The sequence below is a fragment of the Alternaria postmessia genome (assembly GCF_024291825.1).
Source record: "Alternaria postmessia strain BMP 2775 chromosome Unknown scaffold_7, whole genome shotgun sequence".
NCBI classification, from domain to species: domain Eukaryota; kingdom Fungi; phylum Ascomycota; class Dothideomycetes; order Pleosporales; family Pleosporaceae; genus Alternaria; species Alternaria postmessia.
The window spans coordinates 73,230-96,486 of NW_026260080.1; the positions used below are offsets into that span (position 1 = coordinate 73,230).

Consider the following 23,257-nt stretch of genomic DNA (forward strand, 5'->3'; position numbering starts at 1 on the left):
AAGCGCTTTGGTGTCCGAACCGTGCCAATCTATCGTCGTCAAGTTGTTTTTGTAAGAAGGCGTAATCACTCGCCTAGCCCATTCTACGCATTGCTATCGAGCCCAATCCCAAAAAATGCGTAGCCAAAAGCGATGAAGATGTAAGGGAAGCTCCAAACCCAACGAATGCTCGTCGCGCAAACGGCACAAAGATCCGCATACACAGACAACATAGCATCTTGTCTCGCAGCTTACTTTCCGCCCTGCTTCTTCGCCTTGAGAGCAAGATGCGAGTACACCCAGCCACCACCAAGCGCGAGAAGTACACCAAACCACTCTCTGCCACTCAATATCTTGCCTTCGCTGTACCATCCTATACTCAAGATCATGATAGTCTTGAGGTGGCTGACAATGTTGAATGTGAGTGCACTCGTGCGACCGATGATCAAGAACTGGCTCAAGTTGTACATGGAAGCCATGATACCAGAGGCGCAAACGCTCCAGAGGATATCGGTGGGTACGGTTGAAAGATTCGGGATTGTGTCGAAGAACGGGACGAAGGGAATGAGGAGGCAGACGGAGATTGGCGCCTGGTTGAGCAGAAGCTGAGGTGGGGAAACAGCAAAGTCTTCAATCTTCTTGCCAATCCAAATCTGGTACAGAGCAGTGCTGCAGAATGCTAGTGTGGCCACGATGACACCGAAGAGCTGGGTCTTGGCAGCCTCGTTGATGGTGAAGGAAACACCAATGCATGTGGCCAAGATTGCAGCCAGCATGTATCGTGTAACCTGCTTTCGGAAGAGAACGAAGTTGATGAGAACGACGGTCGGTGTAGTCATGACCTTGGAGAGCTGGTAGAATCCGATCGAGTTGAAGGTCAAGCTAAGGTTGCCAAGCACAACGTATCCGGCGAAGAAGCCGCAGACGGGCAGCATGTTCCAGACGTTCAGTCGCACGGCCTTGAAGGCGTGGAAAGGTCGGAGGGTCGAGATGAAGAGGACGAGGCCGGTGGCTGTGAAATGCCACATGACGACCATGAGTTGACAGCCTTTTAGCTGCTTGTCGCTGAAGACTCTATCCGGCTGTCAGTAAAGTCGCACAATGGCTGAACAGGTGTGCTGCCATACCGCTTGCTCAAAAAAATCAAGCCCAGGGTTGAAAGGGTATTGAGCGCAATCCAGAAACATGTTATCAGCTTCTCCTTGAGCGATACTGGCGTGGGCTCGGTCACGGGTTTCTCGAAAGTGGGCAGCTCTTCGAGCTCGTGGGACTCTCGGGGGTCGACATTGTCGACGAGACCCTCGATTGAGGGGCGCTTCTCAACTGCATGTCTGTCAGTCCCTGACGTGTTCCATTTCTGACAAGTGGTATGCCGTCGACACGCGAAGTGTCAAGGGTCTAGGCGGTGTCCGGGGGCTCGACGTACCCATGGTATGCGATGCTGGATGACGAATGTAGCGAGCGACAGTAGACGGGCAGGCTCGTGTCGACTATGCCTTCATGCCAGTGGGAAGGTGCGAGCTGGCAATGCGAGGGGAGGCGTAAGACGAGGAAGGCGCGGGCTGATGGTGTTGTTGCACGGTAGTAGCGGGTGAGCCGGGGGAGGTGCGGCGGTGCAAGCAGATCGTCCGGTGTGGCTTCAGAAGCGACCGAGGTAGTTGCAGCGACGAGAGACAACAACAGAGAAGCCGGAAGATGAAGATGCGGTTGCGAAAGCGCGACCGAAAATGTCGAGAAGGGCGAACGAGGCGGGGAGGGCCAAGGGGGAACACGACGGAAGACCCGAGTGAGATGCTATCCAAAAGGGATCCTCAGACGCCAAGGCCAATGAATGTTGAAGGGGGCGAAGACGATGCAGGGTTCGTTGTTCAGGCACGTGCACGACAAGCCACCAGCCCCAGTCTCTAGGCCAATCAATCCTCTCCTAGCGTCACGCTGTCAGCCAAATCTACGAGGTTAATTTTAGGCCTTGATGCGGTAGCGCTACTGCTTTCGGTTCCGTGCCGTCAAGAATCCAGATGTTGACAAGCAAGAGTGCGCAACTCTGAACATGTCCATGATGCTGCAATGTCGATGTATCCTGCTCACGGCCTTGGCAAACTCTCCTACCCATATTTCCAAGACATGATGGTCGTCACATCGTTTGGGCATTGCTTCTGTAATGCCGACACATCCGGCTCTGCTCCGCCCATCATTCGGACAAAATATCTCCCCCGTCGCACCACTGCCGTTCCCCCAATACGAGTTACGGCGGATACAGCATACGCAACTCCTCCGCATCCACACATTGGTGCTACCTGCAGCTGCACGTAATCTTGTTGGTTGCGCGTCCTGGGCGCATACACCTAGTATCTAAAGCTTTTCAAGTTGATGACATGGCCGACTTTTGAGAGGGTATGCTTGCTTGCGAGCGGAAATTTAGCTGCTGACACCCCAGGGCCAATTGCACCGAGCGTCAAGATCTTCTCTCATCTTGTATTGCTGTTCTCGGTCAAACGAGGTCCCATCATTGCACAACAAACCAACCAACCAACCGCGTGTGACATAACAGTAACGTGTTCTCTTGAATTTTTCAACTCCCCAATCTATGCAGAGAGGCCTCGTAAATACTAGCCTTCAAGTGATCGACCCTAGCGCACAGAGAAAGACGGATAGTGTACACATACATGAATCCCACACCCTACAAGAAAACCAACATAATCGAGTAGCCCATCGGTAATACTACTCCTGCTACTGCCTTCGCATCGAATTATAGACATGTAAAGAAATATGTCGTCGTGGTGTTACAAAAATTATACCTCTCCGTCAGCGACAGCAAGGCGCTGCTTAGCTGTCTTCGCCTTTTTACTCAACCCACCCTTCTTACGCTTGCCGCCCGCAGGCGCTTCAGTGGGTGCGATGGGTGTAGCGGCACCACTTGCCTTTGCGCTCTCGTCAAAGTGTCCTTCGCCTGCTCCTAGTCAGTACATGTTTTCAATCAAGTGCGACGTAATTACTCACCCTCGTGGTACATGTCATCGAGGTTAGCCTCCGCCCGTTGCTTCTTCTTGCTGCGCTTCTTGCCTGGCGGAGCATTCTTCTCTTGCTCGGCCAACTCTGCCTCCTTCTTCTCGATCTCGGCAGCCTGGTCATCGTCGACGAGCCACATGGCCATGTCCTTGGTCCTGTTCTCCCTGGAGCGGGTGTTGAAATCAACTCCAGCACCACCGCCTCCAGAGATAACGACGCGCTGCACTTCTTCCTTCTGGAGGGCACGCTTGCGGATACGTTCTTCGATAGTCCCGCGGGTGATCAGTCTGTAAACAGTGACCTGTCGTGTTTGTCCGAGACGATGAGCACGGTCCATAGCTTGCGAATCAATGGTAGGATTCCAATCCGAGTCGTAGAAGATGACTGTGTCGGCTGATGTCAGGTTGATACCGAGACCACCAGCACGGGTTGATAGGAGGAAGACGAAGATGGAACGGTCGCTCTGGAAGTCGGCAACCGTATCACGGCGGTCCTCCAGCTTAGTGGATCCGTCAAGACGGCAGTACTTGTAATTCCTGTACGTCAAGTACTCCTCCATCAGATCCATCATCCTAGTCATCTGGAAGTACAGCAACACGCGATGATCATTTGCCTTCAACTCCTTCAACAATGCATCTAGCTGAGCCAGCTTGCCAGAGTCGGTAACGAAGCGCGACATGGACGGTGCTTCGATATGAGTGAATCGCGTCCGCTCGTTGGTAGGCGGTGGTAGCCTGTTACTGACAGTCAAACTAGAGCTCTCCTTCTTGCTTTCCAGCAGAGCTTGCTCAGTCGCCTCCGAAACACCGAAGAGTGCGGAACGGATAGGAGCATTGAAGAAGAGGCTCTGGGTCTCTGCGATGACACCCTGGCTAGCACAGTACAGCTCGACTGGAGGCGCAGATGCCTTTGGCTTGGCACAAGGCTCAATGACATTCAAGCCTGTCTTCTCGAAAGCTGTCCTGGCAACGTTGAAGAGACCCTGCATATGTCCCTCGGCTGTGATCTCAGCTAGAGGGGCGCGATCCTGGCGATCAACAATGTTCAACATCGAATGCTTCGGCTCCCATTCGCCGTTGTCATTGTCGTAGAACACGTTAAAACGGCCAACCTTGTTTGGCTTCTGCTCGGCAGCGAGAGCTCGCTGGAAGAGACCGCTCTTGGCGATTCTTGAAGCCTCAGTGGCGGACAAGTCAGAAAAGCGGAGCCACGAGAAGGCACCAGCTTCCTTGGCAGATAGGGCGATGTTGTCAGGGCTCCATACATTCATCAGATTGTCTAGGTAGCGTCCCTTGAAGCCAGCCTTCTGGTTGTCTGGTCCAGCAAGCTCTAGCCGGCCACCCTCACGGCCCACAAGTCGTGGCAAAGGGTACTCGATCAAGTTGCGTGTAGAGTATCCTATCCTGACATTTTGGCCTTCGCGTAGGAAAGAGGCAGTTTCGGCGAAAGAGGCGAAAGAGAATGGTGACCAGGTATCGGCTCGCTCAAACAGATCGGGGTGGTTGCAGACCTTTCTGAACTGCATGACCAAGTTCATGAGGGTTGCACTATCCTGCTCGTCTCCGACTGCCTTCTCGACTAGATCCATGATGTTGATCTTTGAACGGAGATTGGCGTAGTAAGCACGCTGTCGGTATGTCAGGTCGCAGTAGACGTCAAGCTCGATCTTGTCTCCAAGCTCCTTCTGCACATGCTTCTTGACACGACGCAACATGAATGGCTTCAAGATCATATGCAGTCGCCGCAGTTGATCTTCGTTGAGCTTGGTGTTACTCTGTGCGTGACTCTCAATGTCCTTGGAGAACCACTCGCTGAATTCGTCGTGAGAGTCGAACAAGCTGGGCATGATGAAATGAAGAAGAGCCCAAAGTTCCTGCATGTTGTTCTGGATAGGTGTACCCGTCAGCAGTAGCCTGTTACGAGAATGGAAACCGAGTAGACTCTTCCATCGAGAGCTCTGCGAGGATTTGATGGCTTGAGCCTCGTCGAGGATCATGTATTGCCAACGCATCTTCTGGAAGTATTGTGCATCCTGAACGACCAACTGGTACGAGGAGACAACAACGTGGAAGGGAGAGTCGCGGGTGTATGTAACGTGCTTTCTATCCCAGAGTTTACGGAGAATCTTCCGGTCCTTCGCGGTACCCCAGTAGGGGATGACGTTCAGATCTGGCACAAATCTCGTGATTTCCTGTTGCCAATTGTGAAGTGTCGATGCGGGCGCGATGACAAGGAAGGGTCCCCAGATATTGTATCTCTCAGCAAGATATGCCATGACCGATATCGATTGGACTGTCTTTCCAAGACCCATCTCATCAGCAAGAATACCGTTGATACCTTGTTCGTACAAGTTTACGAGCCAGTTCAGACCCTTCAATTGGTACTCCTTGAGCGTACAATTGAGAAGACCTGGTTGGGGAATCCAGTCTTCCTTGTTCTGTAGACCAGACGGGTTCTGGAAGTTCATTTCGCCATCTTCTTCGTCGTCGCCAGATTTATTGAAGGCGCGGGCACGGTCTTGAGCTTGTTGAATAGCATGTTGGGCATTCGCCATGGCAGCTGCGTTGAGGGCGGTCTCATCTTCGTTGTCGAAGTCGAGATCCTCGAAGTTGGTGACCTTGGCGCCTCCTTCCGCAGACATCTCTCCAACATCGATGCTAGGCTTGGCTGCTGCTTGTGGATCAGCTGCAGCAGCGTCGGCATCATCGGTCGAGCGCTCAATCTCATCTGTCCTGGCCTTCTTTCCGATGAAATGAGAGTAAAGTTCAGTCTGTGAGATAAGGAAGTTCAGCTTCCGCTTCTGTCGGTTTGCTTCACGATCGGCTTCAGCCTTCTTCGCATTCTCCAACTCTTGACGCTCGGCATTCTTTCGAGATTCGCGCTCATCACGTTCATTTCTCTTCCAGAAAGCAAGCATCTCACGCATACCTCGCTTAGCCCTAGCTTGCGTGTCCTTCTGGTTTTTGTTTGTACGCATCTGCCATCGGCGAGCCTCCTTCGCGGCCAGTTGGGCGGTCTTTCGGAGGTTCGATTGCTTTGTCGACAACGAGTTCTCCTTGATGCGGACAACCTTGGGAACATCCTTGCGAGCCAAGTCTTTGACGATCTGGTGGTAGAGGTTACGGTATACGGACGAGTCGTAGGAAGTCAAGACAACAGGGCCAAGGTCCTCTGTATAGCTACGGCCGCGTAGAGAGTCAAGGCGTGCTTCCTCGCGCGGCGCGATCACAGGAAGATCGTCTCCACGGTCGATAGCGGCCTGACCGGCTGCGGCAGCATCCTTTTCGGCCTGCTTTTGCTCCTTGCTCTTCTTAAGACGCCCGGTGCCGCGGTTGCCCTTGCGCTTTCCACCTGCGAGGTCATCCGAGGCTTGGAAGGAGCTCATAGTACCTCCCTCCATATTCGGTCCATGTGGAGTGACCTCGCGGATGTCCTTGCTAGGGGCATTACCTTGCAGAAGCTGAGTGGTAGTCTTGGCCTTGCGCTCGGCCTTCTGTGCAGCCAGCAGGTGTCGTTCCTTTTCTTCCTCGTTCTCAGCCTGACCTGCCTTTGCCAAAGCTTCTGCCCGCTTAGCTTCCTCGTTCTGTATGGTCTTCTCCCGCCTTCGCTTGCGCTGCATGTCCTTCTTGCGCTCCTTCTCTTCAGCGATCTCCTGGCTCTGAACTTGTTGCCATGCATCGCCCTCGTGTTCGACGTTGTATGAATGCTTTGCGTAATCGCGGTGGGCAGCGGACACGTCTTGATAGCGTGTTAAGAAAGCAGTGCGTCGCTTCTTGCGCTTATTCGCCTCCGCAGCTCCGACTTCTAGAAGACGCTTTTGGCTCCTCTGTTTGAAGTCTTCGAGATCGCGTGGGGTGGCTGATTCGTCGATGTCGCTCATCTGCTTTGTCTCGATGTGTGCCAGGGCTGCCTCAATTTCGGCTTCGTCTGGCGCAGGCAATTCGCGAGTTGCGGACTGCAGCGGGGGTTGTATGGTACCGACCGGCGGCATTGCATCATATCCTCGCGGAGCATACCCATTTTCCTGATGGGGTAAATCAGCAGGCGCTGGGGAAGGCATTGCTTCTTGCTTGACAAAGTGAGAGGTTGGCAGAGGTGTTGATGTCTGATACGCATCAGCGGCGAGGGGAAGGGGTGGCTGAGCCTTGGGAGGAGGTTCGTTGTCGGCGCCGGAGGACATTATGCTCGAGAGTGACATGGGGTCGGCACGCGTTTGCGTTTGCGGCGGTGCCTATAGTAGTGGTAAGCTGGGGTGATGGAGCGTCTGGATCGCGCGTTTACTTACCTCCTCCTTGAAGGACGGCCTCCTCGCGTAGTCCGGTGGCGGCTGTACGGCTCCTCGGTTCATCGACTGATAGACCGAGGGCGACACGGGAGAGTGAGACATGGCCTCCATACTGCCGACGTGCTGGTGTTGCGAATGGGGGCGCTGCAGCGGCGAGTGATGAGCGTATGTGGTCGTGACGGGTGACTGATAGACCTTGTCGTAGGGGGATTGTGCCGACCGAGTCTATGGGAGGGTTGATGTTAGCCGCGTGTCCCTGCGTTGGGGATGGAGCCACGATGGCGATGATGAAGCAATGTATAATAGGGATGACGGGGGCGTAGTGATGAAAGACGTACCTGTGCAGGATATTGGGTGTTGGTAGTGGAGTCGTAACGCGCCGGGTCCCTGGCTACACCTCGCTCTCCATTGTCAGAGGTCGGGTCGTAGTATCTGGACGTGTCGCGAGAATAGAGGGCCGTGCTGATGGGCGGCAGCTCGGTGGTGTTGGGAGAGTGTTGTGGAGGATGAGGGTGTGGATGGGGATGGTGCAGGTTTTGGTGGAGAGGCAAGGGCGCTGGTGTGTTTGGCGAATGGTGTTGGTATGGTTGGCCTGCCTGTGTCGGCGATCTGTGGTAAGCTGCTGGCGTAGGTTCCCCTTGGTGCCCTGGCGGCTTTCTTTCTCCTCGCGAATGCTCCTCCCCATCATCGACGGTCCGCCGCAGGACCGGATCGCGAAACATCAGGACAGCGCGTACGGGAGACTAGAGACGGCGAAACGGCTGCTCCATGGGCAACTAAATGCAGGCACTGGCGGTGGGGCGCGCAGGGAGCGCGGCGGCGACGGCAGGACGAATGCGCCTTGGGCGTGTGCCTCGAGATGGTCGTCTTGGGATTCGCGATGTGGATGCGACGGCGACAATGAGATGGAAGAGGGAAGATGGGATGGGGGTTGGTGTGGAGCAGCTTGCGCGCTGTCTAGATCACACACGAACGGTTGGCAAGTCAGCGTCTGCTTAGTGCGGCTGCGGCAACTATGTCCTGGAGCAGCTCCGGGCGTGATGCAGACCCGCGATGAGGTTTGATGGAGAGGCTGCGACCGGCTACGAGCAAGCAGATATGTATCACACGAGGCTGCGGAGCGCGATGAGGATGTCTGGCATGGCCGCATTACTCGTGGGGACCTTCATCGCGACTCTGCTCCGCTACTGGGCATGCCTCTTAACAAAGCACCTGAACCCCATCTCTCGTAGGAGCATACACGCCCAGATGGGGTGCATCGACCAATAATTCGCCTGCATGAAAACGGCGCCGTGCAGCGTGCAGCTCCTTCTCGTTTGTGGCTATCTGTTTCCTCTCTATTCCGAATCACCGTACACTGCTGCCACGCGTGTCCACGCCTAAGCTTTTCTTATTTCCAATCTCAGCACCTGCAACTCTTCTCTGCTCCGCGTGCCGGGTTGAGGCGTTGCCAGCTTCGGCTAATCTACCACGAGCCTCTGGAACCTGCGGACGTGCGCATCTCATTTCGTCTCCAAATACATCCGATTCCTGGATGCCGCCTCGTCCCACCCAGTCTTTCGTGCACGCAATGATACCAACAGCCGCGCAAAATGAACAGGGCAGAACGTTGGGGCTGCAACTTCCCATTGGGTGAAGTCTCACCACGACGGTGACGGAAGGCGCGACCATGCCGCGAAGTGCTCTAGCTTCTTCAGTATTAGCGCGGCCCGAGCGTAGATCGCGCTAAAACTCTGGGCGGTATCAATTCTCGAACTTTTTTGCAAAGGCGCATCCACACCGTCGAGCGCAGCAACAACCATACAAACTCGCCATGGCTTCCGTATACAAGACCCTGTCCGGCGCGGAGAAAGACGAGAAGGAGATGGGCGAGAAGAGAAACAAGCAGCGAGTCCTCATTCTGGTAAGATTTCACCCGCGGCGCAAAGTGAGACCCATGCTAATCGACGGTAGAGTTCAAGAGGTGTTACCTTCCGACACCGACATCTGCTACAAGACTTGTACTCGTTGATGTGAGTAATTCTACGCACCGCGGAACATCATTTACTAATCTCATAAAAGGCCTCACAGCCGGAAAGAGGCCAAACTCGACACCAAGACTAAGCTCTACCAACTCAATGAACTGGCAGAACTCTACAATTGCAACAATATTCTCTTTTTCGAAGCCCGTAAGGGTAAAGATCTCTACTGCTGGATGTCCAAGCCACCAAACGGTCCTACTGTAAAGATGCACCTGCAAAACTTGCACACCATGGAAGAGCTCAACTTCATCGGCAACTGTCTCAAGGGATCGCGGCCAGTTCTTTCTTTCGACGCTGCGTTCGACAAGCAGGCCCATTTGCGCGTGATCAAGGAGCTCTTCACCCAGATTTTCGGTGTTCCCAAGACGAGCCGAAAAGTCAAGCCTTTTGTAGACCACGTGATGGGCTTCACAGTCGCAGATGGCAAGATCTGGATTCGCGTATTTCAAATCAACGAAAGTGAGCCTGGAAAGAAGAAGCCTGTCGACGGCGAGGAGATGGATGTCGACGAGGCGCCTAAGAAGAAGAAGGGCGGCGAATTCGACGTCAGCCTTGTCGAGATCGGACCCCGTTTCGTACTTACCCCCATCATCATCCAGGAGTCCAGCTTCGGAGGTCCTATCATCTATGAGAACAAGGAGTTCGTCTCGCCCAACCAGATCCGTTCCGACTTGAGGAAATCAAAGGCCGGCAGATTCAACAGGAGGACCGATGCGCAGAGGGATACGCTACTCAAGCACCAAGATCTGGGACTTACGTCGCACGGTGGACGCAAGAAGGAGAAGGATCCGCTCAGCGACAATGTACTATTCGCGTAAGATTGATGGCAATGTTTCGAGGGAAGGCAAAAATGGCGTTTATGGAATGCATAAATATAGGTCGGCGTCGATTTCTGGCTGGGCACGTGCCTGTATATAGCGATATACCCAAAAGCTATCGTCTAATGGGTAGCTCATTATAGAGCCGCCGTTAACCCAAGTGTGATTGTGTTCTTGACGGTATCAGAATTCAGATCGTTCAAGACTAACCCGTTGCATTTTGCGCTGCCATGCTCTTTTCCAGAGCATCTTTATAGTCGTCATCAACACCACTCACAACTGGGTTCCTGACTCCATACAATGCCCTGAAAGGATCAAGCACTAGCTGTGTTTGCGCAAAATGATTCTCATCCTGTACTCGATGTACTCGTCCACTCGGGAACCTTACGCGACTTATCGCGCCATCTATAAGATGTATGTGCAGCCGATGCAACTGTGGTGCAACAACCAACAAATCAACCAACTCGCGCACCTTACCCCGTATACCGGCTGGCAAGCCCCTTCCACCGCAGTTGTATTTGATCATGCCCGTATAATCATCCACAGATTCAACATTAATGATATAATTCCTGATCCTCAGCAGATTCCTCTGCGAAAAGTGATCCAAGAACTGATACGTCCGATTCGGCGTAAGGTTATTTGCAGTGCGCCAGCGGTACCGAAAGTTGATCGCATCGAACGTCACATCAATCACAAATGTGTTATCTCCATATAGCATATCCGCTGCCTCTTCATGTACTTGTCGTGACACGGCTAGTAGGTTGGTACTTCCGCGTCGCCAGACTATGTCGTTGCCTGTTTCGCGCTCCGCCTTTGGCAGAGTGCGTTGCATGCGCCAGCCCCCATCACCGTTTTTCTGCCGCACGAAGGTCAGATTGTATTCGGATTTTGGGGGTGGGTCGGCGGGACGCTGGAAACGCACTTCGAAAGTTGTCGTGTGGGGGAGGACGGAGCTGTATATAAGGCGTCTGAGCTCGATTGGGAGGCGGAGAAGCGGGGGTGGCTGCGACGGCGTGTTGTTGGAGTAGGACTGCATCTTGCGCTCCTCGTGGACTGGCATTTGACCTGCAGCTGCGGACTGTGAAGCTATGCATGCCTCTGTGCAGTTTACTTCATGTTCGTTGACGCCATCGGTGCTGTCCCGCCTCTCCACGCTGATTGGCCCCCACAATCCGGGTTAGCCCCCCTTGGCGGCATCCATCACGTCCATAGTCGTCACGACCGATGCCTCCTTTCCTTCTCCCCAACCACTAACGATGACACTCGTTAACGACAGCTCATCGGAGCTCGCATTCACTTGCACCATGTCTTTCCAGAATGTCGTCGCGTTTTCTACTCATAGCCCCAACGGAGGGGTCCGATTTGTTTGAACCACGAGATACGTATCGGTGTAGAGGCAAGATAGCTGCACACCGGTTAAATCGATAGACCATACTCGAAGAAAGACTTTGAAAGACTGTGATAATTGATACAAATTTCTCGCTCTGTCACAGGAAAGAGCTCAGAACCCGAACGGGTTGAAACACACGTTGACCTGAAAGTTCATAGGTAAGTTCCAACGGTACCTATGATACTTCAGCGCATAATTAGAGAGACTCAATGCTGATGGTCAAAACTCCAGAAAATCCAACCCCAGATTTACCCTACGCCCGCCCTCAAGATGCTGTTCGAAGACCTCGCAACCGAACTGGTCGTGCAGGTGTTCTTATCATGCCGCTCTGTCACCGACGTAACAGCTCTATCTTCCACCTGTCGTCGTTTCCGCAACATCTTTACCTCGTCTCAAAAGCTTCTTATCCTCGAAAATGCCGCCGAAACGCAATTCGGACCTCTGGAAGACCTCACCCAGCTTCTCACCCATAATGCCAGCCAGCCTGCGCACATTGTTCGCACCGTTCCGTTCTCTTTAGCGCTGCTTAAGCAGATTGTGCATCATGGGCGTGTAGCTGAGAAGTGGTGCGACATATACCCGTTCAAGAAGTGGAAGCACAACTATGAACTACGTCGACTCTTGACCACGGAGGAGCGCTATGTTGTAAGGAGGGCCATATACAGGATTTGGCTTTATTCACGCGCCTTTCACAATCGCGAACACCCACGTGAATTCCGTGCAACAAGACTCGTTCTACTCAAGCGTGCGGCACTCCTACACAACTGGAGTACCTGGGAACTAGCCGAGATCGCCGACGTCCATCGCGTCATACGGGAAGTCGTACAGAGCAACGTCTGCCCATCTAACGGCACCATTGCGCGGAAGTTCAAGAAAAGGCATCCTGGCAACGAGCACTCTCTGCTATTCAACAACATCCACCTCAACTACCCACCCACAGCCCCCCAAGTTTTCAATCCCTTCACGCCTAATCCCCTCTCCACGCACTTTAACAACACACCAACCTACACCTCGCGCTACGCGGCATCGAAGTTCTCTCTCCACCCATCCCACGAAGTCGGCGCTGAAGGCTGGGGTGACGATATCCCCCATTACTACGTTATCGAGGATTACATGAAGCTCGATCCCGCTCAAATATTGTACTTGAAGGAACATGCACCACTAAAGGGCATGGTGGAGGGTTATGTGAGGAGCTTGTGTCCGGAGTATGATTGGTTCACCAATAATGGGGAGACGTGGGTGCAGACGTTGGAGTTTGTGCTCGATGAGCGTGGAGAGGATGTTGGAGATTTCATGGGGGCTATTGCGGAGGGTGAGGCTGGTGTTGCCGTCATCGAAGTGTAATTTCCCGGCATTTGGTGATTCATGAAGAAATGGAAAGTGTACCTTCGGATCTCACACCATCGCACAGTACGGCTTAGGCTGAATAGTATACGGAGATGTAACGAAACTTAGCCAGAGGCAAGTCACTATTACCCTTGTGTATCCCACTGGTTCTATCTTGATTTGGAGGTATTCCAGAGTCTCTAGGTAACTAACTAGTGCACACACATCCAACTTGGTGGCCTCATTCTGCGCTATTAGGCGGGTAGCCGTCAACGTCAGTCTCCTACAGCGCCGGGCGGCGAAGTGATAAAGAAAGCTAGATTGTCGCCTAAGCCTGTACGCTTGTACCTAGGATTGTGGCTTAGCAACGAAATGGGCGACATTTCTTGGATGAAAGAAGACAGATAAGCCGATCTTTTGCAGCAAGTCGCACGACTATTCGGGCCTTAGTATTTGCAACCTGCCTAATTCTGTGCCGGTGAAGCAGACCTTGAAGTCTTGCCAAGTCAGGTGGGGCGCTTTTATACGAACGCGACGTGTTTAAACCCACGCAACGATCTTGAGGTATGCTTCTGGAGAAACTCGTGTTATTGCTGGTACCTCAGTTTTTGTTTCCTCAAAAAAAAAGTTCTGCTACACCAGAGGTAGCTATAGACTGTTTCGCGTTTCTCACATTAGGAGTAATCTTGTCGGTGGCCCCTAGTGTTGGGCAAGCATCAATGACGTCAGGCACCCTGAAGCCTTCCCCAGCCACCACAGAAGCCGTGTCCGCTGCATCCGCAACATGCAGCATATGCCACCACTTTGCAAACGGCTATGAAACCAGTGTATCGGTCACGGCGTTTCTTTTCTCCGTAGGCGGCTGTCAAGGATGTTCCATCATTCTTAAGGCTCTTGATGCCGTTACCGATATTCGGCGACCAGAGTTCAAAACTATCAAGATCAAACGCATAGAGGCGGAAGACCATTGGTCCTTTTTGGACCCCAAGAATGTATTGCATGTACGATGTGAGCAGGAAGGTGAGCCATACGGGGGAAGGGTTTTGTTTGGGAAGCGGTATGTGGATTCAAGGCCAAACGATTATGAGATTTATACTCCAGTTGGTGAGTGCTTTCCATTACTATGATTCTTCTAAAGTTTACCAAGCAAACTGTATGTATATGGTGGCGATATGAGGCCATAAGGCTAAAGACCGAACAGGTGTGGGGGAAGACTCTGCCATTCCATGGCTAGGTTTGCGGAATGGTTCAAGAGATAGGTATCGAGAGCAGTCAAACAGCCTGGAAGACCGCTTGAATGAAGCGCGGATTTGGTACGAGGATTGCAAGGCCAATCATCCGCTTTGTGTGCCGCGCAAAGACGGATGGCCACGCCGAATTCTTGACCTCTCAGCTGACTCTGTTCGCCTCGTTAACACTGAAGCAATTGAGTCAACATCATCGCAACAACAAGAAGGCTACGCATGTCTCAGTTACGCATGGGGAACTACTGGGAATCTTAAAACTCTGAAAGACAATTTACAATCACACATGCAGGGTATCGATGTCCACACACTCCCCCGTACTCTCGCTGATGCTGTTCATGTCTCTCAGGCCTTTGGCTTACGGTACTTATGGGTAAGGCTACAGAACTCTACAAGAAACAGACCGGAGACTGACTGTGCAATAGATCGATGCACTATGCATCGTTCAAGATGATGTACAAGATTGGATGGATCAGATCCCACGCATGTCATCTATTTACCAAGGAGCCGAACTTGTCATTTCAGCGCAAGGTGCCTCCAGCGTCCAGGAGGGATTTCTCAGTCTAGGTTCAGCGGCGAATGCACCCCTGAAACGCATTGAGGTACCCTTCCGCATGCCAGACGGGACTTCTCGCACAGTCAAACTCTCAATTCGCGAACGAGAGCAGAAATATCATAACGTTCCGGCGCATCATTCGTCTCGACCGATGGTCGATGACAATACTCATATTGATGATGTCCTCGTTCCTCTCACAACCCGCGCGTGGGTTTTTCAGGAGAGCTTTCTAGCACGTAGGATTCTATATGCTACGCCATCTGAACTAGCTTGGGAGTGTAGCAACCACGAAAGATGCGAGTGTCATGTCTCTCCAACGGAAGGCTCCACTCGTCTAGCTCTAGATTTCGATGATTACGGACTTATACGCACATTGGGTCAACTAATTCGTGCAGATAGTCTCAGATCGGCTGAGCAACCCGTCAGTAGCAAACTGAAATTATGGGCCGAAGTTGTGCAAAGGTACTCAGACAAGAACCTGACTAGGTGGACGGATCGTTTGGCCGCGATACAGGGTGTAGTTGAGGCCTTGGCTCAAGCCATGCCAGATGATTTCAACACTGAGAATTACTTGTTCGGACTTTGGAAGCCAAATCTGGAGAAGTTCATGCTTTGGGGTCGACATCCAAGGACTCCGGGAGACTCTGCGAGAGCTGCGACGTTGAGACAAATTGCACCATCGTGGTCCTGGGTGTCAAGCGTTGGAGAGGTGTCGTACTATGACTCTATTTTCATGCCCAAAGCTCAGATCCATACACGTGTCATTCGCGTCGAGCGGGAAGAGTCTAATACCTTGGAGACCAACGTCTTCGGAGCTGGCCACTGTACCTTGACAATGTTCGGCTTTTGCATCCCAATTCAGCAAGAACCACTACATCGAAAACTCCACCAGGAACATCCCCTAGAAGAAGACAATCAGGGAGTACCCTTCCTCTTTCCTGAACGCTACACAGCGGAGTGGAACTATGGCCCTCCGATGATCGACATGATTCCGGATGACCCGACCGATGAAACCGTGTTTGACCGCGTGACACATTTTGTGCCCTTGGTCAGCGGTCAGCCATTTGATGAAGACGATCCGGATCCGAGATTGCAGCATCAAGGACTATTCCTGGAGATGGTAGCAGGCCCAGAAGAGGAAAAAGAACCCTACGAAATGGAGCACGAAGGTGTTGATCATGATATCAAGTTTGAAGGCACCTTCAGACGAGTTGGTTTTGGTGAGTAGATGCCCTGTACAAACTGCATGTGAGACATAAACTGACTTTGTACACCGGGTTCAGGCTACGATTATGTCTCTGAGGTACATCTTCACTGGTATGGTACGGAGGACTATATTAGCGAGCTCCGCGCTTTCAAGCTTGTATGAAGATAACGTAAACCGGTCGAAGGACTAAGACATCAAATAAGGCATTACTAGAGAGTATACCCCAATATACCAAGACATATCCCAGTTCACCTCTTGTGTCAAGTTTCGCGGCCTGCATCACATATAGAAAAACTACGTATTCTAACACTTCGATCCGATGGTCCAGTCTATCAGTTTTTTCCTCCTTGGTTCTGCTCTATAGATAACGCGATTTGCTCGGAGAAACTTCCTTGCTTCGCCTTCTTGATCAGTCGTGGGGAAAGCGAAGATGATGAGGCCGAAATCTCCTCTCCACAATCAGAGAATGCTTTCTTCCGCTTAGAACCTCGCGAAGCTGCAGAAGCAGGCGCCAGAGTCGCCAGCTTGAGTTCGTTTCCAATGGCGGCAGCGTGACTTACAAGCTCTGAAAGGGCTTCAACCTTAGCTTCGGCTTCACTAGACTCACCATAGGAGTCTGTAACGCGCCTAGCTAGGCGGTGATACCTAGGCTTCTTCGCCTCTTGAGTAGGGGAAGTAGTCTCGTTGTCTTCAGCCATGTCGATGACGACCGCGAACCTGTTCAACTTCCATGAGAATTTAGTTTCAGGCTCCATATTCTGCACATTGGCAGCGCGTTCACGTCGAACCTGATCTGCGGCCCGGGTTGCTCGAGCCTGTTGCTCCTCCACTGTTGAGGGCTTGTAGCGGTCCAATGGCTCGACGCGGACCCTGACGATATCGGTCAAAGCCCTGCGCTCCTTGTTTCGAGCTACCTTCTCTTCCGCGATCTGTCTAGGCGTCTTCCTCTTCTGTTTTGAAGGGCTTGTTCCTAGAGCTGAGTCTGGCTTTTCGTCCACTTCCGGCGTGTTGTTGTTGTTACGGTTCTTTGCAGCACTACCACGTTGACGTAACCGCTGGGCTGCTAGCCGCTCCCTCGCATCAAGCTTTATGTTAACAGCCTCTTCAGTCTTGACTAGCTTGCGAATCTCATGACGAAAAAGCTGAGAGTACATGTTGTGAACCTCTCGTAAGACGATACTGTGAGACGGTGGTCGTTCCGGCTCAATGTCTTTACGTCTTTCATCACGACCCGTTGTGTGGTGATCCCCCTGCTTCTCGAAAGCTTCTATGATACTACTGGCCATCTCCATGGTTAATCTCTTGACATCAACGCTCTTGGAGTTGCAGCAGGAGTGCTCCGTCATATTAGACCTGTCTTTATGGTCACGTACCCTAGATATGAATGAACCGTTGCGATTGCTAGGATCTTCAGGATCCCAGTAGATGACGAAGGTTGTATGATTGCACATCCTAACCTCAGACTGATTGACCTGATGATTTTGCTTCTTCAAGGATAGGAGAGCAGGAAGTTCATTGCTGTCCTTAACGCCAAGTGGCTCCCGCGAGACATAAGGCTCCTTTCGTCGGTATTGATCACGATCCTGTAAAGCCTTCTGAAGACGACTGAAGTCCACCGGATCAGAGATACTGGCTGGCACTTCTGAACTCGGTGTATCTGCGTGTGTATTTGATCGCTCACGTTCATGCTTCATCACCTTGTCTTCCTCTTTCTCCTCATGCGGCACAAAATCTTGACCACCTCTAGCCTGCGCCATGACATCTCTAAATGAAGATCTCATGTGCGTCTTGCGGACAACGGGCTTCTCATCCTCGGACTCAGATTGGTAGGCAGGCTCGGCAAGGTTCTGTAAGCCTGTGGTGTAGAAAGGTTGGAGCATACTTTTGCTCTTTATAAACGCGGCTTTGATAGCGTTGGGACCTGAAGCTCGGGCGGATTCAGAGCATGGCTCTACTATGTCATCAGGCATACTCGCAGGAGACTAGTGTATTGTGAGAGATCTGTGTTTTTGGGTGTAGCACTAAGTTTTGGTTGAGAATACAAAGAATCTGGATCGCGTTCAAGTCAAGTTTCACGGCATGATATTTGGACTGGTGTAGAAACGACCAGATGTAGCTGTGAAAGCTGAGACAGAAGATGAAGTAGGTGTGCAAGTGAGCGTGTGCGCACGCGAGTAAAGAAGCAATGCGTTCTGAGACAACACCATTGTAGACATCGGTAGCCCTGACGTAACATGATTCAGTTTCGTTTTCACTTCCGGAGGTTGTGTTGGCAAAAGGAGTGCTCGGAAGCATATGACAATGTCGCTGTCAACCATTAGAAAACCGCGGGAACAACTGAACAAAGACACAGCAAAGACTACCGCACTCGGTAGCTGTAAGGCTTCGCATGGAGTAGTCTGTCTTTGATGTACAGAATGTAGGATTGTCACCGGCAGGGACAGGCGAATCAATTGTAAGAGAAAGTCTAGGAAGATGTCATTTGGAACATACCAGAGAAAGAAGGGATCTAGTTCGCAAAGAGCTATCAGACTAAGCTGAGACGCCCTGTCTAGCCTTCAGATACTCTGTCAGATACTGCTTCCTGTATGGGTTGTCATCTGTCTCGCCACCCCGGTTGAGTGGCGTCCACTTTGGGTCTTCCTTGAACAGCCGCATGGCCTTGATGTACTAGAACCAGATATCAACACTCTGCCTTGCTTCGAGTCTTCAATTACGAGCTATACTTACGTTCTGCTCATCAGTGGTGAACCGATGGTAAATCCCAGGCGGCAAAACAATCAAATCGCCCTTCTCGAGCCGAATCCTCACCCAGTCATCACCTTCGCTCCTGACGTCGAAGTAACCCGCACCGTCAAGAATATATCGGATTTCCTCGTCCTCATGTAAATGCTCGTGGAAGAACGACTTCACTTTCTCTTCGTAAATGTCACCCATCTTCTCTGGGCTGACAGTGATTTCGTCCCGGTTCTTGTAGTTGCGGGACGTAGCAATGGGTTCAACATCGGGAACCTCTGGCACGCTATAGTAGAGGACACCAAGCTTTTCTAGGTAGTCTGGGTCGACCGAGCGACCGGAATCATGGGGTTGGCGTTGGTCGCCCTGCAGAGGTTAGGTCATGTGCCGAATGCAGAGACAAGAAAGTGGGGGCTTACGGGGAGGTTGTCGAACCAGTATGCCTTCATTTTGCAGTCGGTGATGTATTTGGGATGTGTATTTCACGACTCAAGCGTTGCCGTAACGTGTTGTGGAAGATGACTTTGCCGTTGGGTACGAAGGAAATAATTTGAGATGCCCAAATGCACGTGGCGAATGGCGTCATCGCGATTACCCAGCCACCATAATGGGGATAAGCCATCGGCTTGAGCGCGATGTTCACACAACTGCCATGCACAACATGGGGTTTTACCATCATACGTCAGCCTTCAAATCATAGTAGCAATACCAATCGCAGCCGCCTTTTGAGTGTGGCCTCAGTTCCTCCACAATGTGAGAGGCGAAGCACAACGCTATACATGATTCTGCTGTGATTAAACAACATATTAATCAAGACAAACGGATTGAGACCTCTCTAGCTATTCGCCTAGCTATTCAGGCCAGAATTGTTCGTCATGTTTGATTCTTTTGTGCTATCTGACCATGCGCAAGATCATTTAGGCGCAGTCTTTTCTTGATGGGATGTTTGTTTGGATGCTGGGCATCTCGAGCGCGTGATGACATGGTTGCTATGCGACAGCACCTTGCGTACTATCAAGATACTGTGCGGCAGCGTCGACTCGCATGTCCAGCCTTCCTTCCAGCGCGCGGATTCGCTCCCTGAGCTCTACATGTTATACAGCGACTCAACCTCGCTGACGCCTCAGCTGATCTGACACATAATGTCTATCAATCCCAGTCTAAGTCCTCATCGTCTTGCTGCTTAGCGCTGATCTTCTGCAGCCTTCGTCTCTCGTCCTCTTCATTGACCTTGTTTCTCGCTAAAACATTCGCACGGATTAGGCGCACCTCCAGGTCGCGAGTAGTGAAGCTCTGCTCAGTGTGACCGAGCCCCTCAAATCCGATGATGCGATCAGCTCCCACACCGTCGATAAAAGCAATGACGCATGGCAGGACTTGGATTCCCAGGCGTGTGACTAGAAAAGGGCAATTTTCCACATTGATCTTGAGGAAGCGGGCCTCATAATGTGATACTGCGAGTGACTGTTCATCTTTAGACGATATCTCCCGCAACAATGTTTGTTCTTACCTCGAGATGTGTGTCCATAATCCGGCAGCGGTTGAAGTCGGGCTTGAAAAAGTGAACGACACACAACTGCGTGCTTGTCGTGATGTCCATCAAGGCCTTTTCGTCCTTGATCTCTGTATACCTTCCATGCTCGCTCTCTTTCAAGCGCCGTGCCTTGTCAAACTCTTGATGTAATTGTTGAAGTCGTTGTTCACGGAAAGCATCTAGGTCTTCGTCGTTCTCCAGAGATGCTATGAGCGCATCCTCATCCGAGTCGTCCTCGCGCGCTGCACGGTCGACAAGTGAGGCGACTTTGGGATCCAAGGCGGCCATTTTTTTTTTTGAGTTTGTCTGGGGTCGCTTGTCGTGGATCAGGGGAAAGAGTACGAGGCTCGATAAGGAGAAGTCACGTGGCGATAGGCTGGCGGAGTGAAGAACGCCTTCGCACAGTCCCTCGCAGTAGTGGTGCGCAAAGCGCTTGGATCGTATACGACACACGCTATGCGCTGTATCAGGGTCTGGTAGTGAAAAATAGAACAAAACTCGTACAGGCTGCAGGGTGGTGCTGACAAGAAGTTGCTCGTGTTCAAAGGCGGCCTAGTGGCCCATGAAATTACCACTACCACAACAGAGCGACTCCAAGCCAGGGGAGAGGCCATCGTTGAGACCCACCCAATTCGCGTCCCTGCGCATCTCTCTTGCGACACCCGTCTCCTTCCTTCTGGTCCCACACTCCTGTCTTTTCTTCTTCTTTCGACTACAACCCCTCGTTTGCAGTCGTACACACGCCGCCACGTATCTGTCCTCTCCTCCGGACCTTCCCGTCGCTGCCACATATCACGACTCTACACACACGCGAGCGTGCACACGTCCCCCTCTCCACCACCATGTCTGACGACAAGAAGAGCGACGACTACAGGGTCGATATGCCTTCGGGCAAGGAGTTCCGCGCAGCGTCACCGATGCCTCGATCAGCCAGTTCAAGCCGCGCCGGTCCTGCGATAACAGAGAACCCCATTGCCGCCGTGCTGGCATACTGTGGATCTTCCATCATGATGACAGTTACAAACAAATACGTCTTGTCTGGCGTCGATTTCAACCTCCCTTTTTTCCTACTTTGCGTACAGGTACGAGCATAGCTCCGTGCAGTAGACCGCCCTTCTAATTCAGCGCAGTCTGTTGTCTGTGTAGCAGCAATCTCGACATGCAAAGCCATGGGCATCATCAACTACCGCGACTTCAACAGCGATGAAGCGAAGAAATGTATGTTTGAAAGACTTGCCGGAATACAAGAGAATGCTAACCGCACTAGGGTTCCCCATCTCCGTCCTGCTCATCGGCATGATCTACACCAGCACCTGGGCGCTCAAGTACCTTTCGATTCCCGTCTACACCATTTTCAAAAACTTGACCATCATCCTGATCGCATACGGAGAGGTTCTCTGGTTCGGTGGCGCAGTCACACCAATGGCTCTCTTCTCTTTCGGATTGATGGTGCTGAGTTCTGTTATTGCGGCTTGGGCTGACATTCAACACGCTTTGTCGAGCATGGGTCACGCTGCGGAGAAGACCACTGAGGCCATGTCGACCCTGCACACCGGATACCTCTGGATGATGTTCAACTGCTTTTGCTCGGCTACCTACGTTCTGTGCATGCGCAAGCGCATCAAGCTCACCAACTTCAAGGACTTCGACAGTAGGTTTACCAATCTACGAGGAACAAAGATGTTTGCTAACCTGAACCAGCCATGTACTACAATAACCTCCTCACCATCCCGATTCTGCTCGTTGCCTCCATCCTCGTAGAAGACTGGTCCTCCGCCAACGTCCAGAAGAACTTCCCCACCGAACAGCGCAACACCGTTATTATGGTCATGATCATCTCTGGTCTTTCCACCGTCTTCATCTCTTACACATCTGCCTGGGCGGTCCGTGTTACCTCTTCGACAACCTACTCCATGGTCGGTGCCCTGAACAAGCTACCCATTGCGCTCAGCGGTCTGATCTTCTTCGACGCGCCTGTCACCTTCGGCAGCTGTTCCGCCATCTTTGTTGGATTCGTCAGTGGTCTTGTCTACGCTCTGGCTAAGGTCCGCCAGAACAGCAAGCCCAAGACCGTTCTCCCCACTACCAACATCCCGCTGAGCGCTAGCAGCCGCAGCATGCAGGACAGCCTGAAGTCATAAAGAAGTCGCTAGGCACACTTTCTTGACACCAGCAGGCACGAAGGCAAATGACTCTCGTTCCTGTATTTCCCATGGCATTTTTGCGCTGTATTGTATACGAACAAATGTCTTTATTCCATTTCGCAACTGGCCAATAGGGAAGCTTCATTTCTCACAGGTCACTTCTTTTGTACCTTTTATGCCTTGGAGCATCTTAACATACACTATTCAGAACTTTAGAACGAGCTTGGCGTTCCGGAGGATCGAAGCAGCGTGACATGGACCCTGCAGTCTGGGGCGGCGGAGTAAAGTGGAGCGATCGGATGTATTAGCACTTTGATCAAGTACCGTTATATTTTCGGATCGTCCTGCCTTCAGATTTTAACAAAACAGCGTCTTCGCTTATACATCACGTATCTCCCATGTCCTACCCCTCTCCCTCTCCTTCTCCCACACCTTGGCCCCTCTCCCGCCCCCTCTCATCTTACCACCGCCCCCTCTCATCTTACCACCGCCCCCTCTCCCTCCAATCTCAATCTTTACTTCCAACTCCCCCCTCTCATTTGATACAAATCGCCCCTGCTCCATGATTTGACTCACAAGAAACCGTCCTGGTTCCTGCCACTCACCCCTCATCTTCACGTACGCCCTAACCTCTCCATGATATCTCTCTGGCACAAGTTGCTTTACAGCGTCGCGAAAAAGCATATCTCCTGCTACGGTAGCATGGAGTGTTTCGCTCGCATAAGCCGGACTCCTCATCTGTACGCGTAGTCGTGTGAGGCTAGGAGGGAGGATAAGGATATCATCTCTGCTAATGTTTTCGGACACTTGTCGGGAAACATTGGCGTACAGGGGACGGAAGCTTGAAGCAATGTCTAGCGTGTTGTCGTCATGTTTCCAACTTCTTCGTCCTTGGGGACGGGCGTTGAAGGGGCTTGGAGACGGTGGGGACATGTGTCTGCGGTAGGCTTCGTCTGGAGTGTCGGGATCCGAAAAGCTCGATTCCATGTCTGAGTAGTGCGAGTAGCG

General features: G+C 52.0%; 10 protein-coding genes across 10 annotated transcripts; 4 read left to right on the forward strand and 6 right to left on the reverse strand.

Moving 5' to 3' along the window:
* Positions 1-230: 230 nt before the first annotated feature.
* Positions 231-1,409, reverse strand: J4E82_001786 (uncharacterized protein; the record flags this gene model as incomplete). Its single annotated transcript, XM_051728094.1, has 3 exons — positions 231-1,053; positions 1,107-1,302; positions 1,406-1,409. 3 exons carry the CDS (start codon positions 1,407-1,409, stop codon positions 231-233), a joined length of 1,023 nt encoding a protein of 340 aa, XP_051591976.1.
* A 1,362-nt stretch (positions 1,410-2,771) lies between these two features.
* Positions 2,772-7,995, reverse strand: INO80 (putative DNA helicase ino80; the record flags this gene model as incomplete). Its single annotated transcript, XM_051728095.1, has 4 exons — positions 2,772-2,929; positions 2,980-7,219; positions 7,274-7,498; positions 7,612-7,995. The coding sequence occupies 4 exons, from the start codon at positions 7,993-7,995 to the stop codon at positions 2,772-2,774; spliced, it is 5,007 nt and encodes a 1,668-aa protein (XP_051591977.1).
* Positions 7,996-9,086: 1,091 nt separating this feature from the next.
* Positions 9,087-10,112, forward strand: J4E82_001788 (uncharacterized protein; the record flags this gene model as incomplete). The annotated part of the gene is made up of 3 exons (XM_051728096.1): positions 9,087-9,176; positions 9,227-9,285; positions 9,344-10,112. 3 exons carry the CDS (start codon positions 9,087-9,089, stop codon positions 10,110-10,112), a joined length of 918 nt encoding a protein of 305 aa, XP_051591978.1.
* Positions 10,113-10,317: 205 nt separating this feature from the next.
* J4E82_001789 (uncharacterized protein) lies at positions 10,318-11,172 on the reverse strand (the record flags this gene model as incomplete). Its single annotated transcript, XM_051728097.1, has 1 exon — positions 10,318-11,172. One exon carries the CDS (start codon positions 11,170-11,172, stop codon positions 10,318-10,320), a length of 855 nt encoding a protein of 284 aa, XP_051591979.1.
* A 600-nt stretch (positions 11,173-11,772) lies between these two features.
* J4E82_001790 (uncharacterized protein) lies at positions 11,773-12,846 on the forward strand (the record flags this gene model as incomplete). The annotated part of the gene is made up of 1 exon (XM_051728098.1): positions 11,773-12,846. One exon carries the CDS (start codon positions 11,773-11,775, stop codon positions 12,844-12,846), a length of 1,074 nt encoding a protein of 357 aa, XP_051591980.1.
* Positions 12,847-14,441: 1,595 nt separating this feature from the next.
* On the forward strand, positions 14,442-15,856 carry J4E82_001791 (uncharacterized protein; the record flags this gene model as incomplete). Its single annotated transcript, XM_051728099.1, has 2 exons — positions 14,442-14,445; positions 15,024-15,856. 2 exons carry the CDS (start codon positions 14,442-14,444, stop codon positions 15,854-15,856), a joined length of 837 nt encoding a protein of 278 aa, XP_051591981.1.
* A 311-nt stretch (positions 15,857-16,167) lies between these two features.
* J4E82_001792 (uncharacterized protein) lies at positions 16,168-17,805 on the reverse strand (the record flags this gene model as incomplete). The annotated part of the gene is made up of 2 exons (XM_051728100.1): positions 16,168-17,151; positions 17,209-17,805. 2 exons carry the CDS (start codon positions 17,803-17,805, stop codon positions 16,168-16,170), a joined length of 1,581 nt encoding a protein of 526 aa, XP_051591982.1.
* Positions 17,806-18,367: 562 nt separating this feature from the next.
* ADI1 (1,2-dihydroxy-3-keto-5-methylthiopentene dioxygenase) lies at positions 18,368-19,020 on the reverse strand (the record flags this gene model as incomplete). The annotated part of the gene is made up of 3 exons (XM_051728101.1): positions 18,368-18,505; positions 18,566-18,937; positions 18,991-19,020. The coding sequence occupies 3 exons, from the start codon at positions 19,018-19,020 to the stop codon at positions 18,368-18,370; spliced, it is 540 nt and encodes a 179-aa protein (XP_051591983.1).
* A 700-nt stretch (positions 19,021-19,720) lies between these two features.
* J4E82_001794 (uncharacterized protein) lies at positions 19,721-20,393 on the reverse strand (the record flags this gene model as incomplete). Its single annotated transcript, XM_051728102.1, has 2 exons — positions 19,721-20,035; positions 20,082-20,393. 2 exons carry the CDS (start codon positions 20,391-20,393, stop codon positions 19,721-19,723), a joined length of 627 nt encoding a protein of 208 aa, XP_051591984.1.
* Positions 20,394-20,947: 554 nt separating this feature from the next.
* On the forward strand, positions 20,948-22,246 carry VRG4 (GDP-mannose transporter into the lumen of the Golgi; the record flags this gene model as incomplete). The annotated part of the gene is made up of 4 exons (XM_051728103.1): positions 20,948-21,187; positions 21,236-21,323; positions 21,373-21,756; positions 21,807-22,246. The coding sequence occupies 4 exons, from the start codon at positions 20,948-20,950 to the stop codon at positions 22,244-22,246; spliced, it is 1,152 nt and encodes a 383-aa protein (XP_051591985.1).
* Between the last annotated feature and the right edge of the window lie 1,011 nt (positions 22,247-23,257).